This window comes from Coregonus clupeaformis, chromosome 24, assembly GCF_020615455.1.
Source record: "Coregonus clupeaformis isolate EN_2021a chromosome 24, ASM2061545v1, whole genome shotgun sequence".
In the NCBI taxonomy this organism is placed as follows: domain Eukaryota; kingdom Metazoa; phylum Chordata; class Actinopteri; order Salmoniformes; family Salmonidae; genus Coregonus; species Coregonus clupeaformis.
Window position 1 is genome coordinate 38,954,203 of NC_059215.1, and position 24,603 is coordinate 38,978,805.

Here is a 24,603-nt window from a genome sequence, read left to right on the forward strand (position 1 = left end):
AGCTAAGTGAAAGTTTTAAAAAAAATACAGTCAAATGTAGCTCTCGCTCTCTTCTCAATTTTGGAAGAAATTAATTTGTTCAAAACTGTTCAACTATTGTCTTGCTCTCTCTGAGTCAACTACTCACTACATTTTATGCGCTGCAGTGCTAGCTGTAGCTTATGCTTTCAGTACTAGATTCATTCTCGGATCCTTTGATTGGGTTGACAACATGTCAGTTCATGCTGCAAGAGCTCTGATATTTATATTGAAGTCAATGTACCCAGAGGAGGACAGAAGCTAGCTGTCCTCCGGCTACACCATGGGGCTACCCTACAGAGTGCTGCTGAGGCTACTGTAGACCTTCATTCCAAAACAGTGTGTTTTAATACATTATTTGGTGACGTGAATATATTTAGTATAATTTTATCTAAAAAGGTTCACTTTTTAAATGTTTCACTATGAGTATTTTTATGAAATTCACTGAGGATGGTCTGGCAGGAGGTTACCGTGGTAACGTGACTCGAGTCATGTTTGTGCCTGTGAGATTGTCTGACTAGTAGAAGCGTTGTCTTCTCTTCCCTAGCAGTTGAAACTCTAACATAGAAAAACAACCTAGCTTGTGAACAAAACAATATGGAATAGCCAAGAAACGCAAGGACAAAGTTTCACTTCAGTAGCCTTTCGTTTCAAGTAAATTAGACCAACTTTTACAGTGGGGAAAAAAAGTATTTAGTCAGCCACCAATTGTTCAAGTTCTCCCACTTAAAAAGATGAGAGAGGCCTGTAATTTTCATCATAGGTACACGTCAACTATGACAGACAAATAGAGAATTTTTTTTCCAGAAAATCACATTGTAGGATTTTTAATGAATTTATTTGCAAATTATGGTGGAAAATAAGTATTTGGTCACCTACAAACAAGCAAGATTTCTGGCTCTCACAGACCTGTAACTTTTGGTGTCCATGTTACACCTGCAATTTTAAAGGATATATAGTCCTAGGTCTATGTTGTGGGCTAATTTGGCATATACAGTGGGGGGAAAAAAGTATTTAGTCAGCCACCAATTGTGCAAGTTCTCCCACTTAAAAAGATGAGAGAGGCCTGTAATTTTCATCATAGGTACACGTCAACTATGACAGAAAATCACATTGTAGGATTTTTTAAATGAATTTATTTGCTAATTATGGTGGAAAATAAGTTTTCTGGCTCTCACAGACCTGTAACTTCTTCTTTAAGAGGCTCCTCTGTCCTCCACTCGTTACCTGTATTAATGGCACCTGTTTGAACTTGTTATCAGTATAAAAGACACCTGTCCACAACCTCAAACAGTCACACTCCAAACTCCACTATGGCCAAGACCAAAGAGCTGTCAAAGGACACCAGAAACAAAATTGTAGACCTGCACCAGGCTGGGAAGACTGAATCTGCAATAGCTAAGCAGCTTGGTTTGAAGAAATCAACTGTGGGAGCAATTATTAGGAAATGGAAGACATACAAGACCACTGATAATCTCCCTCGATCTGGGGCTCCATGCAAGATCTCACCCGTGGGGTCAAAATGATCACAAGAATGGTGAGCAAAAATCCCAGAACCACACAGGGGGACCTAGTGAATGACCTGCAGAGAGCTGGGACCAAAGTAACAAAGCCTACCATCAGTAACACACTACGCCGCCAGGGACTCAAATCCTGCAGTGCAAGATGTGTCCCCCTGCTTAAGCCAGTACATGTCCAGGCCCGTCTGAAGTTTGCTAGAGTGCATTTGGATGATCCAGAAGAGGATTGGGAGAATGTCAGATGAAACCAAAATAGAACTTTTTGGTAAAAACTCAACTCGTCGTGTTTGGAGGACAAAGAATGCTGAGTTGGATCCAAAGAACACCATACCTACTGTGAAGCATGGGGGTGGAAACATCATGCTTTGGGGCTGTTTTTCTGCAAAGGGACCAGGACGACTGATCCGTGTAAAGGAAAGAATGAATGGGGCCATGTATCGTGAGATTTTGAGTGAAAACCTCCTTCCATCAGCAAGGGCATTGAAGATGAAACGTGGCTGGGTTTTTCAGCATGACAATGATCCCAAACACACCGCCCGGGCAACGAAGGAGTGGCTTCGTAAGAAGCATTTCAAGGTCGTGGAGTGGCCTAGCCAGTCTCCAGATCTCAACCCCATAGAAAATCTTTGGAGGGAGTTGAAAGTCCGTGTTGCCCAGCGACAGCCCCAAAACATCACTGCTCTAGAGGAGATCTGCATGGAGGAATGGGCCAAAATACCAGCAACAGTGTGTGAAAACCTTGTGAAGACTTACAGAAAACGTTTGACCTGTCTCAATGTCAACAAAGGCTATATAACAAAGTATTGAGAAACTTTTGTTATTGACCAAATACTTATTTTCCACCATAATTTGCAAATAAATTCATAAAAAATCCTACAATGTGATTTTCTGGAATTTTTTTTCTCTATTTGTCTGTCATAGTTGATGTGTACCTATGATGAAAATTACAGGCCTCATCTTTTTAAGTGGGAGAACTTGCACAATTGGTGGCTGACTAAATAAAAAAAAAAGAACACTGTCAAATACCGCCATACATACTTTCATATGGGGCAGAGATGTGACCCATCCTTTGGGCGGAACTGAGCACAGGGCCTACACACCAACACAGATCCTCCTCGCTTATCGATCATGGTACAGTCAAGTTCAACAGTGAGTGTGTGTTTTTGAGGCGTTCCCTGAGAACAGTCAGTCACCCACCCTAGTCCTCCTGCACTCAGATCACCACCCAGAAAAACCTCCCAGACCAGAGGCTAGGAGTTAGACAGCAGAACAGCAGGTAAGGCTAACCCAGAGAGAGAGGGCGAGAGCGAGTTCAGGATCAGGCTAACACCAGATAGACGGAGACCAATAAAGAGCCACAGCAAACGGCAGCCATTTTGCTCCTGTGTTTGTTTATGTAATAGGAGCACTGTTTATTTGGGCTCATTGGTCCATGCAGGCAACCTCTCACTGGATCCACTTCTAACCAGAAACCACAACTGCTAGACTAGAGGGACAGCAAGGAGAATACTTAATATACTGTTAGAGTGAATGAGTGTGTTGATATGAAATTAATGGGAGTTTGATGAACAGATTGCCTAGTTGTATTACTATTGTTGATGTGCGGACGTTAGTGGTGGCCTGTCATGGTCTTGGTCACATCCATTAGGCACTAAACAGAAGAAAACGACTAAAACGAGGGACTACCAGAACTTGTTTCGTCTTCCGTTGCAAACCATTTTGCTACGGTGTGCACTAATGAATACAATCCTGAAGTGTTTACAGTATGTGTCCAGCAGGTTTGCTGTGTGAGCTGCTGCCTGTCCTGACGTGGTGGTGGAGGAGGAAGTTGTCGTGCCAGTGACCAGTGAGGCCCACTAGAGGGACCATGTTTTAGAGGCTCCTCCCTCTCCACTAGCACCTGGAGGTCCGGCTTTGACCCTGTACAATGAACAACGATGATGAATTTTACGACGCCGTAACAGGTAAGTGGCCCTGTCCGCGCAGGGGGGCTTAGATAATAGAATGACTTACAAGACCTTCAGATGTAACCACAAACCGGTAGGAGAATGGAACACACACACAAATCAAATGTTATTGGTCACATACACGTGTTTAGCAGATGTTATTGCGGGTGTAGCGAAATGCTTGTGCTTCTAGCTCCGACAGTGCAGTAATATCTAACAAGTAATATCTAACAATTTCACAACATATACCCAATACACACAAATCTAGTAACACTTCCTGAGCTAATAATGTAAAAAAGAATGCATAAAAAAACAAAATGCAAAGTTTCCTAAGAGTTAGTCGCGAGGCCGCCATCATCGTCGGCACCAGGATAACAAACACACACACACACAGAGACATAACAGTGACCGTGACTCATTTTTTGTCTCTTGGCGTTTTGGAATGTTGCTTTGACACTGTCATGGTCAGGAGTTAGAGATGTGTCTTTGTACTGTACCTCACACTGTGGCCCAGTGCCACACAATATGCTGTAACCTTAGCAGCTTAACTGATAGCATCAATAATGCAGTGGTCTATTCACCGTCCATGATGGGCGTTTGCCATAAACAGCAGCGGAGATGTGTGTGCGGTTGTTCATGTGTGCCTGCGAGGGGATGAAAGGATGTATAAAGAGAGAGTGCGCTGAATGTGGGGTGACCTGCTGAGCACAGTGTGTCTTCACAATATTGTTCCTGTCTATCTGATCCTCTAATGAAGCCCAGATCACATGGCTAGAGGTGTTCCGGTTGACTGAGGCCAAGCAAATTATTAGTGACATCATTTATTTACAATTTTAACAGGGCACCACACCTTTCTCTTTTCAACAATATCAATGCTTGGTTCAGAGTCAGACAGTGGATGTTATGTCACAATGTGTATCACGTCATATTTCGATCAGTTCTGCGGCTCCCTCTCATGTAGTCATTGCTTTGACCCGTAGCCTAATTGTCAGACTGTTTTACTTAATTTTTATATGAGTATATCATATCATTCTATATTAGGTAACCTGGTCAGGCAAGGTGAGTTATGTACTGTATAGCCGTTCCCTAATTTGTGGCCAACCCTTAATGTGTTTGTTAGGCTTGGACTCTGATGAGTCGTATGAAGGCACGTCGGAGGCCAGTTTTAAAGATGCTGTGGTGTATGACGGCACCCAGAGGAACAATGGCTCCATGTCACAGGAGAACGGAATCAGCAAGCGCAGGTACGCTCAGATTCCTGCTGTGTCCTCTCCTCCGGGTCTTCTGTCTGTTTCTTTCACTCTGTCATCACTCTTTTGCTTTCTGTCACTTTCGCACTCTCTTCCTCTATCTTAATCTTTCTCTCACTCACACCCCCTCCCTTCCACATTCTTAATAGCTTTAACCCTGGTAGAAGACTAGCCAGTTCTCATGCTCCTGTTATCTCTAACCCAGTCAGGCAGTCAGTATGATGGCACCCAACAGATCAGCCTCTACCATCACATACTGTGTTACTGATAGTCATCATAGTGATACTCCCCTTCACTCTGATTCTCTACTAGACACTAATATGTTGTCTCTGTGTGTGTGTGTTTTTGTCTGTCTGTCTTATCTTAACATCTTTCAGGTCAACGCTACCTGCCCCAATGTTCTCCAGAAACAACTTTAGTGTGTGGGGCATTCTGAAGAAATGCATTGGACTGGTAAGGGCTATGGACCATATCTAAAGAATCACTTCATGATCACACATTTGTTTTTTAGACCATGACATTCTCTGGGTCTCTACTACGCTAGTGAGTTTGAATTCATCCCACTTGTGTGAAAGTATTTTGCGTTCTAATCTAGCTTTTCTCTGTGTGTGTGTGCGCGCACGTGTGTAGGAGCTGTCCAAGATCACCATGCCCATCGTATTCAACGAGCCTCTGAGCTTCCTCCAGCGGATCACCGAGTACATGGAGCACACATACCTAATCAACAAAGCCTGCTCGCTGTCCGACTCCATAGAGCGCATGCAGGTCAGAGAGAGACTGAACACATACACGCACACTGTATCACCAAATTAAGCTTCTGATAACCCAGTTGATGCATATGTAGCTGGATCACAACTAGACTGTGTGTGTGAGCCAGTGAATCCTGTCGCTGACTCCTCCCCTCCGGTCTTCCCAGGCGGTAGCTGCTTTTGCCGTATCGGCCGTGGCGTCGCAGTGGGACAGGACTGGAAAGCCCTTCAACCCTCTGCTAGGAGAGACCTATGAACTAACGCGGTGAGGGGACAGGACTGCAACACTCCCATACAAAGTGGCATAGAGAGGCATTGTAAAAAGCTGTGTAGCTCTGGACAGTTACTCCCAGCTTTACCTGCCTTCACCCATGAATTTAACAACAACACTTGTTTTCCTCCGCTGACCTTATTTTCAATATGCTATGATAACAATCTTTGTCTCCTTCTCTCCTGCCTGCTCTCGCTCTCTTTCTCATCATCCATCCCTCCCTTCTTCCCCCTCGCTCTCTCTCCCCCCCAGAGAGGACCAGGGCTACAGGCTGATCTCAGAGCAGGTAAGCCACCACCCGCCCGTCAGTGCCTTCCACGCTGAGAGCCTGGTCGGGGACTTTGTCTTCCACGGCTCCATCTACCCCAAACTCAAGTTCTGGGGCAAGAGTGTGGAGGCCGAGCCCAAGGGAACCATCACACTAGAACTCCTCAAGTGAGTCAAACGTGGGTGGGTGGGTTTTTTGTCCTATAGCTTGTCATGGGGTTTTGTTTGGTTGTTTTCTCTGCTTTGTCAAAGTCAGTACCTCTTCAGCTTCTATAATCCTATTTTCCTTTGCAAAGTCTCTGTTTGTTGTGTGTGAGTCCATTGTACTGAGACTGTGTTTGTTGCCCTTCTCCTCCCCTCCTCTCCCCAGGCACGGCGAGGTCTATACGTGGACCAACCCTTTCTGCTGTGTACACAATGTCATCCTGGGCAAACTGTGGATCGAGCAGTACGGCACTGTGGAGATCCTGAACCACAGGTGAATAAACGACGGGCTATTATAGTTTGTCTTAATTTACCTTCAATTTCTGGTTTGGAAGCATACAGATGTATATATCCACCACTTTCAGCATAACAGACTGAGTGATCAATCTTAAATTCCAATTAAGTCAAATTTTCACTTAATTATGCATTGACGTCAATGGGAAACCAAGTGGGAGTTAGGATTCGCCCCTTAATTTGTATTTGTAACGACATAATGGTATGGAGTGAAGACAGTAGTTGAGCCATAATGGTATGGAGTGAAGACAGTAGTTGAGCCATAATGGTATGGAGTGAAGACAGTAGTTGAGCCATAATGGTATGGAGTGAAGACAGTAGTTGAGCCATAATGGTATGGAGTGAAGACAGTAGTTGAGCCATAATGGTATGGAGTGAAGACAGTAGTTGAGCCATAATGGTATGGCGTGAAGACAATAGTTGAGCCATAATGGTATGGAGTGAAGACAGTAGTTGAGCCATAATGGTATGGAGTGGTTTGTCTATTCTCCTCATTGTTCTTGTCCCTGTCTGTTCTGAGCAGTACTGGAGATAAGTGTGTGCTGAACTTCAAGCCGTGTGGCATGTTTTGGAAGGAGCTGCACAGAGTGGAGGGCTACATTCAGGATAAGAGGTATGTGGAGGTATTGGCATCACTGAGACACAGACTATGGCTTACTTCTCTGGTCCTGAATTCACTGGTCCAGTTTCAATTGTTTTCGGTGACACTTTTGCCTGGGTTGTGTTCAGTAAGGTTTCTAAACGTTTTCTCCCTACTAAATACGGTCCTGGTGGGTATAATAAATCATATCTACCATTTAGGAGACTATTTTATCCAAAGCGACTTAGTCATGCGTGCATACATTTTACGTATGAGTGGCCCTGGGAATCAACCCACATTCCTGGGGTTGAAAGTGCCATGCTTTACCAACTGAGCCATACAGAACACACAATGATAGCACAGTGTCATTCTCTGTCAGTACAGCAGTATTTGGTTGCTGATGTGTCCTCCCCTCTCTGTCCCTGGCAGTAAAAATAAGCTTTGTGTGATCTATGGGAAGTGGACCGAGTGCATATGGAGCGTGGACCCCCAGACGTACGAGTCCAACAAGAAGGCTGAGAAGAAGGGAGACTCTAAGAAACAGAAGAGTCCGGTGAGTGGGCATCTCACAACATGGAGGTATTTTCGTAAAAGTAAATTATATATATATATTTTTTTACATTATTTTAGCAGGAAAGATATTACAAGTCATACATATCTCAGTCAACATTTTAAAAGAAATCCCAAGGGAAAGGTTTGGAAACCAGTGGAAAAAAACACACCTACACCTACACATATACAGTGGGGAAAAAAAGTATTTAGTCAGCTTCCAATTGTGCATGTTCTCCCACTTAAAAAGATGAGAGAGGCCTGTAATTTTCATCATAGGTACACGTCAACTATGACAGACAAAATTAGGGAAAAAAATCCAGAAAATCACATTGTAGGATTTTTAATGAATTTATTTGCAAATTATGGTGGGAAAATAAGTATTTGGTCAATAACAAAAGTTTCTCAATACTTTGTTATATACCCTTTGTTGGCAATGACGCAGGTCAAACGTTTTCTGTAAGTCTTCACAAGGTTTTCACACACTGTTGCTGGTATTTTGGCCCATTCCTCCATGCAGATCTCCTCAAGAGCAGTGATGTTTTGGGGCTGTCGCTGGGCAACACGGACTTTCAACTCCCTCCAAAGATTTTCTATGGGGTTGAGATCTGGAGACTGGCTAGGCCACTCCAGGACCTTGAAATGCTTCTTACGAAGCCACTCCTTCATTGCCCGGGCGGTGTGTTTGGGATCATTGTCATGCTGAAAGACCCAGCCACGTTTCATCTTCAATGCCCTTGCTGATGGAAGGAGGTTTTCACTCAATCTCACGATACATGGCCCCATTCATTCTTTCCTTTACCCGGATCAGTCGTCCTGGTCCCTTTGCAGAAGAACAGCCCCAAGGCATGATGTTTCCACCCCCATGCTTCACAGTAGGTATGGTGTTCTTTGGATACAACTCAGCATTCTTTGTCCTCCAAACACGACGAGTTGAGTTTTTACCAAAAAGTTCTATTTTGGTTTCATCTGACCATATGACATTCTCCCAATCCTCTTCTGGAACATCCAAATGTACTCTAGCAAACTTCAGACGGGCCTGGACATGTACTGGCTTAAGCAGGGGGACACGTCTGGCACTACAGGATTTGAGTCCCTGGCGGCGTAGTGTGTTACTGATGGTAGGCTTTGTTACTTTGGTCCCAGCTCTCTGCAGGTCATTCACTAGGTCCCCCCGTGTGGTTCTGGGATTTTTGCTCACCATTCTTGTGATCATTTTGACCCCACGGGGTGAGATCTTGCATGGAGCCCCAGATCGAGGGAGATTATCAGTGGTCTTGTATGTCTTCCATTTCCTAATAATTGCTCCCACAGTTGATTTCTTCAAACCAAGCTGCTTACCTATTGCAGATTCAGTCTTCCCAGCCTGGTGCAGGTCTACAATTTTGTTTCTGGTGTCCTTTGACAGCTCTTTGGTCTTGGCCATAGTGGAGTTTGGAGTGTGACTGTTTGAGGTTGTGGACAGGTGTATTTTATACTGATAACAAGTTTAAACAGGTGCCATTAATACAGGTAACGAGTGGAGGACAGAGGAGCCTCTTAAAGAAGAAGTTACAGGTCTGTGAGAGCCAGAAATCTTGCTTGTTTGTAGGTGACCAAATACTTATTTTCCACCATAATTTGCAAATAAATTCATAAAAACTCCTACAATGTGATTTTCTGGATTTTTTTTCCTCAATTTGTCTGTCATAGTTGACGTGTACCTATGATGAAAATTACAGGCCTCTCTCATCTTTTTAAGTGGGAGAACTTGCACAATTGGTGGCTGACTAAATACTTTTTTCCCCCACTGTACACACAGCAACACCTCAGCCTCCATATCATTAATTTCATAATACTAATGTAGAGCTTGCTTTACTTGCACACAATAGCTTGGTCGCCCCGCCCCAAGTTATTTTCAAAGCAGATTGAGCCTAATAGTGTATGCGTGTGTTTTATTGTTTGACACATTGTAGTAGGCCTATACAACATTTACTTCTCTTGATAACTGTCCTCTGATTTTTATTTCCTGATGATTCTGGCAGCATGCCATGACATTATGTCAAGGTAAAAAACAGTAGTCTAGGTCACTGTTGGTAGTCTTTAGCCCCTATGTATGTTCTATATATGGGTCTTTCTATAAATTAAGGGGCCAATGTGTGACATTGGATCAACATTTCAAAGTTCCTCGTGTATTTAGAGAAATAAAAGTGTATATATGCCAAATTAGCCCACAACTCCACCTAACACCAACAACATAGACCTAGGACTATATATCCTTTAAAATTGCAGGTGTAACATGGACACCAAAATGTATTTGTAATTTCATAACCTGATCACCAGATTATATTGTGAATAGGGCTGGGTGACATATCGAGTTAATTTGAATGTATTTTGTAGCGCGGATTTCCAAATGCCTGTATTGCAATTATCAAGTTTTTTATGAGCGTTTATGTCCGCTTGTTCTCATGTCTTTTTGGTCTCGTCTCCCTCGCTCTTTCTGTGCTTTGCAGTGTGCACGTTCCAGGACACAACGTTCCAGGACACGTTGAGACACGTTGAGACATTATTTTACTGTAACAGAGGAGAACTTAACCTTTCTAACGCCCTCTTTGTCTTGACTCCCAAAATTACACACAGAGCAGACACTACTAAACTGGAGTATTAATGAACATTTATTCTGGAACAACGTTCAGTTTCTGTTGGCACAACATTACGGTACCAAGTAGCCTAAGGCTTGCAGCATTTTAGCCACAGAGTGTTATGTGCTAGCTGTTTAGTCTGTTTTATAAATGTATAATGAGCTTAAAAAGCATTTATATAAGGAATTGACAACTCGTTCTCATTCTGAGAAATAAGCATCTTCTTATCCAGGTAGGACCTAGGTCATTCAGTGATTTTTAAAAGACTAATGCGAGTAGCCTACTACTGAAATAGATAAATGGGGCTGTCAATTGAGCCAGAAATCCACATAAAAAAAAAAGCCTCTAAAAAAAAGCCAACATTATAATAATCCTATTTATATCCATTTTGCATAAATGTACATAAATAATTAGCCTACATGTAAAAGTCTAGCCTAGGTTATATGTGTATTGGCTACAGCCTCATGTCCACATCGATGCTGACATGAGAGGCGCCAGAATATGTAGCTAAACTTTAATGAAAAGTTTAATTACATACATTTAGGCTAAACGCCAGTCATGTTTGACAATTCTAATGTAGGATAATTAACATTAACGTCTTGATTCTGTTGACACATTTGAGGCACAGTTCATTCAGATGAAATGGTCACGAGCGGAGAGAAAGGCCAATGCCTGTTGCGTACCAGCCACCTTGCAATCTGAGTGAAGGCAGTCGGCATTCACAATCTTAGTCATATTAACAACCCATGTTGCTTGTTGCATCTGTAGATCTCCCCTCTTTCTACATTTCTAATGGATATTTTCACGTCACATGAAAATACTCGCATATGCATTATTTTTTTTGTGTTCCCGCTAATTGCATTTTGGAACATTTGCGCATAGGCTACTGGTGTGCGTCTTGCTGCACTAATAATTTGAAGAAATAATAGTTTAAGCTAAACGTTCTGATCTGTTGCATCAGCCTCATTTGCTTTTGAATGTGTTTTGATGTACAGTAGGCCTAGTTGTATGAATTGTGGATCTATCATCCTAGAACTGTCCCAAAGTCTGTTTGAACCGTCCCAGACATATATATTTGTTATCATCCACCGGGACAACGGGGCGCCCTGCCTATATAGCCTACCCAGAGAGAAAGCACATAGTTCTCTCTCTGAAACTGTTGGATTATTATTTCTCAGTTTCTCTCCCTTGCTGTGTTGGCTCTAGTAATGATTGGTAGGACTGGGTGCTGTCAGGATGCAACTCGTGCTGCTCTCTCACTCATTTGACTCAGCTGCCTGCTGCAGCAATCTCTCAACACCAATGACTGTGTTCAACACACACACACACCCCTCCGGCCCTCCCGTTCCTCCCCAACATTCACACACTCACTCAGCAGCAGCCTGCCTCACTGCCTGATAGCCAGCAGAAGCGGGTCATAGTGAAATGAATAGATATAAAAAATACAAGAGAAATGCCATGGTGGCCACGGTTTAATTTAGAAGTATGCAAACAAAACGCAACCCGCGACCAATACCCACGACATTGTTTTCAAAGTAGACCAATTTGGCAGGAAAACCGCAGACATGGCAACCCTGGCTAGTCTTGAAGTGTAAAGATTAAGCTGGCCACTCATTAGCAAGTTGGCTTGTGCTTGAGAGACCTGTGTTTATTTTCTATAATGCGTTCACCTGCTACAAGAGCTTGGTCATTATATGTGGATGGTTCTGGTTAAATTTGTAACAAAAAGGGCATTTTCATAAAAAGCCAGATCAATGATTACTGCAAAAACATTTTATTAACTATTTTAATAAAATGATGTAATTATTAGTGGGTCTTATGGTTGTGGAAGGCTTATATTTAGCCTAGATATAATTTTACAAGCCCTGAATTGATTATATTGCTGTTGACTGTTTTAAATGCTGAATATTGACCTTAAGCCCACTTGGCTACTATGTAATTTGTTGTCATTCTAATATCCAGAATAATGGAAAGGAATATAGTGTTGGGTGTTGTGCAATAGTCTATCCAACACAATTGCGCACAGTAGACTGTGTTAAATCTGAGGCACAGAAACGCATGAAAACATTCACTCATTACCTTGATGCTTTCTCTGTTAAATCTAACAAGATCCTGCTGTAAATCAAGCAGACAACACATAATCAACATCAATTTACTAGGGATATTAGATCCAACGTGGATCACGGCACAACTGTCTTCACCGATGTAATGAATGTGACACCAAAATATTCTGGACATTCTTTGCAAACACGTTTTCCCTGCACTTTAGCTGTTAGGTCGCACGCTGTATCATAACAGCTGTTTGTCACCTGACAAGTATTCTGCATAATTATTGAAGAACCACGTTAATGACCATATCGATATTGGTTTTAAGTATCAAGTTAAGGTGACTTTCGGTTAGAAGCATTTGATTTTACTAACGCAGACATTATTTTGGATTTGTGTGCCCATGAAAACTGATTTCACGCTGTAACATAAGGACCACTAAATATTACGTAGTCACAGTGCATTTCCGAGATCTCGATGCCCAATTATTTTACCCCCTTTTTCTCCCCAATTTCGTGATATCCGATCAAGCCGCGCTTCTTAACACCCGCTCGCTTAACCCGGAAGCCAGCCGCACCAATGTGTCGGAGGAAACACCGTTCAACTGACGACGAAGTCAGCTTGAAGGCGCCCGGCCCGCCACAAGGAGTCGCTAAAGCGCGATGAGCCAAGTAAAGCCCCCCCGGCCAAACCCTCCCCTAACCCGGACAACGCTGGGCCAATTGTGCGCCACCCTATGGGACTCCCGGATCGAACCCCAGGCTGTAGTGACGCAACTCCCCCCTTATATCTTAATGTAATGACATGAACAAAATTGGCAGATTATTATCAATGACTTATCAACAGCGGAAACAAGTTGTCCACTGCAGAAAATCCTCACTGGTACCCTAGTTTATAGAAAGACCCATATAGTAAACCATTGAGAACAGTATGGTGTATGTTCATTTCAGTATTCTGTTTGTAGTAGACATAGTATACTCATGGAACATATCCCTTGCTTAAGTCATTTCTGATGTTTTTGCTTTATTCAGAAGGGAAATACACATTTTCATTTGATTTTGTAAAAAGTGCTATTTATATCTAGACGTGTGTGTACGTGTACACAGGAGGAGCCTGAGGGGGCAGACAACGATGTTGCAGACAACATGCCTGAGGTCCAGGAGACAGTAGCTGTGATCCCTGGCAGTACCCTGCTGTGGAGAATATCATCACGACCCCAACACTCTGCTAAGGTAACACACCGACGTGTAAACAAACACATGCTCATACACACACACGCAGCGCTTAGCGTATACCCAACAGCTTACACACTATTTTTCTACCATTTACCTACAGTAAAATGGGTTTTTCCCTGAATGCATTGAATATTACATTTCTTGCAATTTTTTTTGCTTATGACAGTGTTTGATGTGCTGTTATTATGCTGGTCCCTATTGGCCAATAGATGAATTACCTGTGATCACCTAGGCACAGGTGTGTCAAGGATATTTAATTGCTTCTCCTCCACACACTGATGAAGGCCTAAGCCGATACCCGTTGGTGTATTTTAATAATGACTTGGCTCACAAAGGCTTTTTAACTTTCAAACCCACACGAGTGCCTGGACTCATACTTAGTACCCATTTGTGGTTATAATTTTGCCTTTCAATTACTATTCCCCTCCAAGAGCACCTGTGGTTGTTTTGGAATACCTGAAGTGCTCCTACTTATTTTTCTTCAAGTTTACACACACACACACACTCATCGATTTTGATGGTGTTAATTCTGTATGATCTTGTTTTTCCAGATGTATAACTTCACTAACTTTGCCATGTCGCTGAATGAGCTGGAGCCTGGCATGCAGGCCAACCTGGCCTCCACAGACTGCCGCCTGCGGCCCGACATTAGAGCCATGGAGAACGGAGACATGGGTAATGAAGTCTTTCTGCTACATCCCCACACTTGCTAGATGATGCTGCCCTCTAATGTTCCCTTTGGGTGGTGCATTCACATTTCCTATTTGTGTTCAGATTTCTTTATTTTTTTGGTGGAGGGGTTGTTAAGTATGTCATTGAACAGTAAAATATCCACATACCCAAAGTATTAGAGGCTGGTTTATTGAAGTTAGGGTTGCGTATCGGCTTTTAATTACAGAAGAATACAGTGGTCAGAATGGTCATGTACCAATAGGTAATGGAAGATCCTATGTTCTTGTTTGTGCAGATGAAGCCAGTCGAGAGAAGGAGAGGCTGGAGGAGAAACAGAGGTTGGCGCGGAAAGACCGTTCCAAGGACGAGGAGGAATGGTCCACTAGGTGACAACTGGGCGTCCTCGCATTTCAAGATAACCATTTTTTATTTTTTTTATAAAATACTTGAATAACAAAAAGGTAAACGGTGGTATATATTTTTTAAAAGTAAACCATAATAACCATAATTGTGTTTTATTGTGTCTTCCAGATGGTTCCAGTCAGGCACAAACCCCTATACGTCATCCCAGGACTGGCTCTACACAGGGGGCTACTTTGATAGGAATTACTCTGACCTTCCTGATATCTACTGATCCAGGGGGGTTCCATGAACACCCCCCCCCCACCCCCCTAACACCACCCCAATCCCTTCAGCCTCCCTTCCCCCCCCTGCCAGTCCCCTGGCACCCCTGTTCTAAGCACCACACTGTCTCCCATTGGAACTCTGAAGCGGCGATAGCCTCTCCTTGGGTAACACATGCGTCTGTGTGAGCACAATCCTCCCCTCCACAGGCTCCTAACAGTGATGGAAGGGAACAGTCAACAGTGAAATCAGGGATGTGAATGCTCCTTTGACTGATCATTGGTTTGAAGGTTCTTTGGGACATGTTTGTGGCAGCACAGGTGGAAGCAGACATGAACAGAGACTGTGAGTCTGGAGGAGACTGTTTTGTGATTGAACAGGAGTGCATTGTGGGTACCCGCCCTCCTCCCTATTAGACCTGGGTTGAATACCTATTTCAAATATTCAAAATACTTGAGCTTGATTTAACTTGTTTGGCATGTGGAGTTTGCACTTTTGGAATTATTCCATTGGTTCCATTGCGCCTGACAAGCTAAACACAGCACACCTGGAGTATTCCACCCAGGTCTGGCTGTCCCCTATATATGTCCAGAGGGCGAGCTTCTCATCACTGTACCTGTCATGTAATGTAACCTGTATGTATAGATAAGAATAATAATCATTTGACCATATAGGCCAATCACATACATCGATCCACATTGGCCACTGCTCAGTCTGTGAATACAGCCCCTCAGTCAGGCAGTCAGCTAGTAATTCCCCCAGCATAAATTATTCCTTTGTTACTCTGCTGCATGGCTATTGGTTGGCTAGCTAACAGCGTTAGCGACCCCTAGCTCTGTGGCGGTGGCCTACCGTACGTTCAGCTGTTGTTGTTTACCTAGTCAGTCAATTTAGAGTGTTCAAGTAATCATTAGTAAGAAAATAACAATGAGGGTTAATAAGATTATAAGAAGAGTATAATGTGTACCAGAGGAGGCTGGTGGGAGGAGCTATAGGAGGAAGAGCTCATTGTAATGTCTGGAATGGAATTAATGGAACGGTATCAAACACATCGAACATATGGAAATAACATATTGGATTGATTCCATTCCAGACATTACAATGAGCCCGTCCTCCTATAGCTCCTCCCACTAGCCTCCACTAATGTGTGTGTGTGTGTGGCTCTGCGAGTGTGTATGAATGACTGTAGTGATTTGTACAGAATCTTAAGCCATATGGTTCCTTTTAACTACAGGTATGGCTGGCAAGGGTGGTTTGCTGTGCAGTCATTGGCTATGAATTGATAATTGTTACCTCAAGAACTAAATAATAGTTATCACTAGAGCATGATAAAGCATGTTTCATGTAAGACATACATGTATGTAAATACCTACTTTTATAAATATAGCTAGCTAATCATCATAACTGTCCAACCAGCTCAAAGTGAATTTGGAATTGATGGAATAATAGCCGATATAGAGTAGAAGTGATTGTATAATATTACCAGCTTCCCTTGTAAGCATATTGTTGCCTTCCTCATGTTAGGAACTCTGTGTAGCTTTAAACCACACACTCTCACATCACCAATCTCTTTCACAATGATGAGCCATTAGGTGTAAGTTCTTATTTATAAGAGACTGTGGCATTGAATCATTTTTATACCGAAATAGTCGCACTCATACAATATACGGTAGGGGTATATATTTATTAATGTTCAGTTAATTGTACTGCGGTAAATATTACATTGAAGCCTTGTAGATTAGATCTGCATGCATGAATCAAAGTGTAAACCAATGTGCTTCTGCTTTGCAGGTCTTTCAAAGCAGCAAACGACTCTAGTATCTGGCTAGTAAAACATAATGTCATGTTGACCATTGGGAATACTCTTCATGTGAGTCCAAACTGAATCTTTTGACGTGATACAATATTGAAATGTAGGGGGATTCAGTTTGGATTCCCATGTTACACTGTGCTTTTGAAACGACAGCCAAAATCTATGCAACCAACCAATAGCTCTTAGTGTCTCTCTACCTTTACATGTATAATAATACACATAAATACTTTAGTTTTGTCATTGGCAGGCAAACCAACATTTAGATTACTGTATTGGTACCTTATTTGACTGTAGATGAGCCCATCTCATAAGTGATTGTGTCCATTTGGTCTGTGGATCACCATGGTAGTCTCTAAGTAAAGATGAATTTACAGTTTAGAGCAATTTGATCTTGACTGAATATTTGTGCCCCTCTCGCCCCAGTTTGCTACTTATTTTGTTATTTTTCATTTAGCCTGACACGTCACAAAATTACGTCTATTGCTTTAACAAATGTCTTAGTTTTTGTGGAATTTCTGGTGGTTTGAGAAATGGGCAACAGAATGTGGCAAAAAGATATGGCGAACCAAGAAGCCTTGCATTATGTCTTAGCGTTGATACGTTTTTTTCCCATGGTTATACTTAGTGCCTACATTTAAGTAAGCCGATTTTCCAAAACCTTTTTTTTTTACCTGCATTTCATTTAATATTTAAGGTGTTTTTACATTTATCAGATCAGAGTTTGACACATTTGTTTTTCTAACCCATCTCTCTATACAGTACTTTATTATTGTCAATAACACTTTGAAATGTTTAGGTCAGAAGTGTCCGTTTTCACCGTATGTACAGGAAATGTATGTGAAACTGATCACTACTTCTGGTTGTATCCACACACTTCATCACTGTTTCATCAAATGCTAATTTGTTGACTAGCAACTTAAGACTAATGTACCAACATTAAAAAAAGTAGATTTTATCTTACTTTGTGTGGTGTTTATTTGTATAAGAATAGCTTATACACTGAGTGCTCTTTCCATGACAGACTGACCAGGAAAATCCAGGTGAAAGCTATGATCCCTTATTGATGTCACTTGTTAAATCCACTTCAATCACTGTAGATGAAGGGGAGGAGACCGGTTAAAGAAGGATTTTTAAGCCTTGAGACAATTGAGACATGGATTGTGTATGTGGGCAAGACTGATTTAAGTGCCCTTTGAACAGGGTATGGTAGTAGCTGCCAGGCGCACACTTTCTTTCACACTCAACAGTTTCCTATGTCTATCAAGAATGGTCCACCACCCTGTGGAATGCTTTCGACACCTTGTAGAGTCCATGCCCTGATGAATTGAGGCTGTTCTGAGGGCAAAAGGGGGTGCAACTCAATATTAGGAAGATGTTCCTAATGTTTTGTACACTGTAAATTGCGTTTTACCCTTTTTGAAAATCCTTAACTGTTTCATATCTCCTCCCCTATGTCTGAGGTGTTTAGTACAGTGGAATCACAAGCAAATAGCATATTTTGTGCAATTTATTTATTTTGTATATTATTTAAACAAACCTTTGGTGAGAACATTCTTTTGAGATGGGAATTTGTATGTGTAATTTCTGTACTTTGGACAGCTTGCTAGTTTATGGGAAACATCTAATGAAATCCTAATTATAGTTTAACTACATGTTTTTTTTAATTAATTTTTTACATTAAAATTGGTGAACATTAAGTGAACTTCTGATAAGAAACTCAAAAGGAAAGATTCACCCATTTTGAATGTTATATCGTATTTGTGCATCTCTGAGCGATGTTCTATTGATTCCCAGGGTCATTTCATGTTTTTGACCCCGGGAATCGCTAGAACATCGCTCAGAGATGCACAAATACGATAATTCAAAATGGGTGAATCTTTCCTTTAATTATTTTTTCAGTTCAAATTAGATTTATCTATGCCATGATCATTCTGCTATACCGGTAGTATGGAGGAAGTGAAAGGTTGTCAAAGGAATGGCCAGCATGATTTTTATGGACTCTAAATGCAACGATTGTACAAAATGTTGTCAAAAAATTTCCCCACTCACTCCATACAGTAGCATTTATACTGTATCCCACCACCTTAGTCTGACTGTGTGCATTTGACCAAGGTTATTAAAGTAAACAAAGGTTTTTGAGTTTATGAATCTCGCGGGTAAATGCTGCCAGTAGATAGCAATGTTTCAAATAGGCGTGGCTTCTGCATCACTATCACTAGCTATCAGTAGCTAACAGGGAAGAAATACCAGGGAGAGCGCGGAGCATGGGTGTGAACAATGGCAGCAGCAAACCCAACACCAGCAGGGGTCGGTCGCAAAAGGCACAGTCTCGCATGGGATTATTTTGAGTGCATAGCTCCAAATCAAATCTTACTGGTTGCATACGTATACACATACAGTGCATTCGGAAAGTATTCAGACCCCTTCACTTTTTCCAAATGTTGTTACGTTACAGCCTTATTCTAAAATTGATTAAATATTTATCAATCTACACACAATACCCCATAATGACAAAGCAAATCATATTTACATAAGTATTCAGACCCTTTACTCAGTACTTTGTTGAAGCACCTTTGGCCTCGAGTCTTCTTGGGTATGACCTTACAAGCTTTGCACACCTGTATTTGGGAGTTTCTCCCATTCTTCTCTGCAGATCCTCTCAAGCTCTGTCAGGTTGGATGGGGAGCGTTGCTGCACAGCTATTTTCAGGTCTCTCCAGAGATGTTAGATCGAGTTCAAGTCCGGGCTCTGGCTGGGCCACTCAAGGACATTCGGAGACTTGTCCCGAAGCCACTCCTGCGTTGTCTTGGCTGTGTGCTTAGGGTCGTTGTCCTGTTGGAAGGTGAACCTTCGCCCCAGTCTGAGGTCCTGAGCAGGTTTTCATCAAGGATCTCTCTGTACTTTGCTCCGTTCATCTTTCCCTCGATCCTGACTAGTGTCCCTGCCGCTGAAAAACATCCCCACAGCATGATGCTGCCACCACCATGCTTCACCGTAGGGATAGTATTGGCCAGGTGATGAGCGGTGCCTGGTTTCCTCCAGACGTGACGCTTGGCATTCAGTCCAAAGAGTTCAATCTTGGTTTCATCAGACCAGAGAATCTTGTTTGTCATGGTCAGAGTCCTTTAGGTGCCTTTTGGTAAACTCCAAGCGGGCTGTCATGTGCCTTTTACTGAGGAGTGGCTTCCGTCTGGCCACTCTACCATAAAGGCCTGATTGGTGGAGTGCTGCAGAGATGGTTGTCCTTCTGGAAGGTTCTCCCATCTCCACAGAGGAACTCTGGAGCTCTGTCAGAGTGACCATCGGGTTCTTGGTCACCTCCCTGACCAAGGCCCTTCTCCCCCGATTGCTCAGTTTGGCCGGGCGGCCAGCTCTAGGAAGAGTCTTGGTAGTTCCAAACTTCTTCCATTTAAGAATGATGGAGGCTACTGTGTTCTTGGGGACCTTCAATGCTGCAGAAATGTTTTGGTACTCTTCCCCAGATCTGCGCATTGACACAATCCTGTCTCGGAGCTCTATGGACAATTCCTTCGACCTCATGGATTGGTTTTTGCTCTGACATGTACTGTCAACTGTTGGACCTTATATAGACAGGTGCGTGCCTTTCCAAATCATGTCCAATCAATTGAATTTATCATAGGTGGAATCCAATGAAGTTGTAGAAACATCTCAAGGATGAACAATGGAAACAGGATGTACCTGAGCTCAATTTCGAGTCTCATAGCAATGGTCTGAATACTTTGCAAACATTTCTAAAAACCTGTTTTCGCTTTGTCATTATGGGGTATTGTGTGTCGATTGATGAGGATTATTATTTATTTAATCAATTTTAGAATAAGGCTGTAACTTAACAAAATGTGGAAAAAGTCAAGGGGTCTGAATACTTTCCAAATGTACATATGAAGTGGTTAAATCTGTATGTAAACATTTATTAAAGTGACCAGTGTTCCATGACTATGTACACAGTGGTAGCTGGATAGTGACTAAAGTTCAGGGCAGGGTACTAGGCCCCTGAACAACGATATCATCGAGGTTGATGGCCACCCCCTGGGATCCCGCGAAGGCAGACGTCATGATCTTTTGGAAGCAGCTGGGGGCAGAGCTTAATCCAAACGCCATGCGCTTGTAGCGGAAGACCCCTAAGTGGGTCAGCTGGAATGTGGCTGGTCCAATCTGCTGTCTGACCTGAACAGGGTTTGACCAGAAGGACTGTAGCTTGTTGTCATGATTGGGCCGTCTGATCCTGACCCAGTCGGAGGCGGCTATGACAGGTGGCCTAACCCGCCGTAACTTGTCAAAGCGGTCTTTCATCCGCTGCTGGTTGGCTGTGACTGTGGCCCGAGCATTGTGAGCGGGTGTTTGAACTGGATGAGGGCTCACGTCCCAGCATGAGGGACACTGTGGAGGGGTGGAGAAGAAACACTTTTCTCCATTGAGAGTGAGGTATTTTTTTGCCAGTGCAGAGAACACACTGTGGAGGCACTCATCATGTACAGTGAGGGGAAAAAAGTATTTGATCCCCTGCTGATTTTGTATGTTTGCCCACTGACAAAGACATGATCAGTCTATAATTTTGTTAGGTTTATTTGAACATTTGTACCTGTAATGAGGGAAATAAGTATTTGACCCCTCTGCAAAACATGACTTAGTACTTGGTGGCAAAACCCTTGTTGGCAATCACAGAGGTCAGACGTTTCTTGTAGTTGGCCACCAGGTTTGCACACATCTCTCATCTCATCCTCTTTGCAGATCTTCTCCAAGTCATTAAGGTTTCGAGCCTGACGTTTGGCAACTCGAACCTTCAGCTCCCTCCACAGATTTTCTATGGGATTAAGGTCTGGAGATTAGCTAGGCCACTCCAGGACCTTAATGTGCTTCTTCTTGAGCCACTCCTTTGTTGCCTTGGCCGTGTGTTTTGGGTCATTGTCATGCTGGAATACCCATCCACGACCCATTTTCAATGCCCTGGCTGAGGGAAGGAGGTTCTCACCCAAGATTTGACGGTACATGGCCCTGTCCATCGTCCCTTTGATGCAGTGAAGTTGTCCTGTCCCCTTAGTAGAAAAACACCCCCAAAGCATAATGTTTCCACCTCCATCTTTGACGGTGGGGATGGTGTTCTTGGGGTCATAGGCAGCCTTCCTCCTCCTCCAAACACGGCGAGTTGAGTTGATGCCAAAGAGCTCAATTTTGGTCTCATCTGACCACAACACTTTCACCCAGTTCTCCTCTGAATCATCCAGATGTTCATTGGCAAACTTCAGACGGGCCTGTATATGTGCTCTCTTGAGCAGGGGGACCTTGCGGGCGCTGCAGGATTTCAGTGCTTCACAGCGTAGTGTGTTACCAATTGTTTTCTTGGTGACTATGGTCCCAGCTGCCTTGAGATCATTGACAAGATCCTCTCGTGTAGTTCTGGGCTGATTCCTCACCGTTCTCATGATCATTGCAACTCCACGAGGTGAGATCTTGCATGGAGCCCCAGGCCGAGGGAGATTGACAGTTCTTTTGTGTTTCTTCCATTTGCGAATAATCGCACCAACTGTTGTCACCTTCTCACTAAGCTGCTTGGCGATGGTCTTGTAGCCCATTCCAGCCTTGTGTAGGTCTACAATCTTGTCCCTGACATCCTTGGAGAGCTCTTTGGTCTTGGCCATGGTGGAGAGTTTGGAATCTGATTGATTGATTGCTTCTGTGGACAGGTGTCTTTTATACAGGTAACAAACTGAGATTAGGAGCACTCCCTTTAAGAGTGTGCTCCTAATCTCAGCTCGTTACCTGTATAAAAGACACCTGGGAGCCAGAAATCTTTCTGATTGAGAGGGGGTCAAATACTTATTTCTCTCATTAAAATGCAAATACATTTATAACATTTTTGACATGCGTTTTTCTGGATTTTTTTGTTGTTATTCTGTCTCTCACTGTTCAAATAAACCTACCATTAAAATTATAGACTGATCATTTCTTTGTCAGTGGGCAAACGTACAAAATCAGCAGGGGATCAAATACTTTTTTCCCTCAATGTACCTTTGTGGTGGCCCGTGAACAACGATGTCATCAAGGTAGATGGCCACCCCTGGGACCCCGCGAAGGCAGACATCATGATCTTTTGGAAGCAGCTGGGGACAGAGCTTAATCTAAACGCTATGTGCTTGTAACGGAAGACCCCTAAGTGGGTGATGAACGCTGTAAGGTTGCAGTTTCTGGGGTGTAGTGGCACCTGTAGGTATCCCTGACGGAGGTCTAGCTTGGTGAACACAGTGGAGCCATAGAACAGGGCAGTGAGCTCTTCCACAGTGGGCAGGGGGTATTTGTCTGGGATGATGGCCTTGTTTGCTGCTCTAAGGTCCACACAGGTACGCAGTCCCCCTGATTTCTTTTTTACCACCACAAGGTTTGAGTTCCAGGGGGATGCATTGATAGGCTCGATGATGTCTTCCTCTAGCTGGCGCCGGAGCTCGGCATCAACGTCTGTGCGCATGGCCAGTGGGACGCGCCGTGGAGGTTGTATGATGGAGGTCACGGTGGGATCAATCAGGCTGGTGTGAGAAGGAGGTGAGGCAGCCTAAGCCGTCGAACAGCGCAGGGTGCTGTTGCTGTCACGGAGTGGCGACGGTGAGGATCTCTGAACCACTGGTGTCCAAGAGAGCGAAGGCTACTGAACAGGTCGAGGCCCAGGTTGGTACCATGGCGAGACGTGTAACTAAACAGCTGGCAGAACTTTATTCCCGTATTTAACAGGCAGCTGGAGGGACCCCATGTCACGAGAATTTCTATCTCGATGTTTCAAACTGAACTCTTATATTACTCAATCTGTATCCCAGAGGTTGTAAATCTCTAATAAACAGACAGTCTCCCAGCTTACAATTATCCGATCTTTATTCAGAGAGCGCTCTGCTCTAAAATGGGTGCACAGTCTTTTTATACTCACACACACACACATACACACACACACAAGTTCTTATCATAGCCTACTCCTTGCTCAGGCAGGCTGAATTTTTTCACTATTCCCATACATAGTTATCGCGTTCTCACAATATTCTGCAAGCCTCTCACTCCCCCTCCCTGTGTGGGGACATCTGTTTTTGAAACCGGTCTCCTGTTATTGATTTCAACGTTTGCACTTCTGCTTGCCTAACTACAAGACACAAATACTCTGTTGCTGGGCAAATATGCATCTTATATAAGCACATATGATTAACTCTCTAAGCTCTAGACTTCTAATAGTCATACATTATTAGTTTAACTGAGGGTGTGACATTTTAGTCATATCTTACTCACACATGTCAATTTTAGTGTTGCCATAACCACATAGGGCGGTTGAGGGGGTGCCCAGTGGCTGGTGGGAGAAAAACTGTATACAGTTGAAGTCGGAAGTTTACATACACCTTAGCCAAATACATTTAAACTCAGTTTTTCACAATTCCTGACATTTAATCATAGTAAAAATTCCCTGTCTTAGGTCAGTTAGGATCCCCACTTTATTTTAAGAATGTGAAATGTCCGAATAATAGTAGAGAGAATGATTTATTTCAGGTTTTATTTATTTCATCACATTCCCAGTGGGTCAGAAGTTTACATACACTCAATTAGTATTTTGTAGCATTGCCTTTAAATTGTTTAACTTGGGTCAAACGTTTCGGGTAGCCTTCCACAAGCTTCCCACAATAAGTTGGGTGATTTTGGCCCATTCCTCCTGACAGAGCTGGTGTAACTGAGTCAGGTTTGTAGGCCTCCTTGCTCGCACACGCTTTTTCAGTTCTACCCACAAATGTTCTATAGGATTGAGGTCAGGACTTGGTGATGGCCACGCCAATACTTTGACTTTGTTGTCCTTAAGCCATTTTGCCACAACTTTGGAAGTATGCTTGGGGTCATTGTCCATTTGGAAGACCCATTTGCAACCAAGCTTTAACTTCCTGACTGATATCTTGAGATGTTGCT

General features: G+C 43.0%; 1 protein-coding gene across 5 annotated transcripts in view; it reads left to right on the forward strand.

Annotated features, from left to right (window-relative positions):
- The window catches only part of LOC121538170 (oxysterol-binding protein-related protein 2), a 29,195-nt gene extending 11,576 nt beyond the window's left edge, over nt 1-17,619 (forward strand). For 2 of the 5 annotated variants that reach the window (XM_041845968.2, XM_041845970.2), the window contains exons 2-14: nt 3,303-3,502; nt 4,605-4,728; nt 5,112-5,187; nt 5,365-5,499; nt 5,651-5,748; nt 6,007-6,189; nt 6,392-6,499; nt 7,043-7,132; nt 7,529-7,652; nt 13,422-13,547; nt 14,102-14,225; nt 14,518-14,608; nt 14,754-17,619. In XM_041845968.2, coding sequence (XP_041701902.1) covers nt 3,466-3,502; nt 4,605-4,728; nt 5,112-5,187; nt 5,365-5,499; nt 5,651-5,748; nt 6,007-6,189; nt 6,392-6,499; nt 7,043-7,132; nt 7,529-7,652; nt 13,422-13,547; nt 14,102-14,225; nt 14,518-14,608; nt 14,754-14,856 — 1,419 coding nt within the window. In that variant the 5' untranslated portion in view covers nt 3,303-3,465 and the 3' untranslated portion in view covers nt 14,857-17,619. The remainder of the gene's footprint in view (nt 1-3,302; nt 3,503-4,604; nt 4,729-5,111; nt 5,188-5,364; nt 5,500-5,650; nt 5,749-6,006; nt 6,190-6,391; nt 6,500-7,042; nt 7,133-7,528; nt 7,653-13,421; nt 13,548-14,101; nt 14,226-14,517; nt 14,609-14,753) is intronic. The other 3 variants (XM_041845969.2, XM_041845971.2, XM_041845966.2) reach the window with 2 other exon arrangements.
- Nucleotides 17,620-24,603: the final 6,984 nt, after the last annotated feature.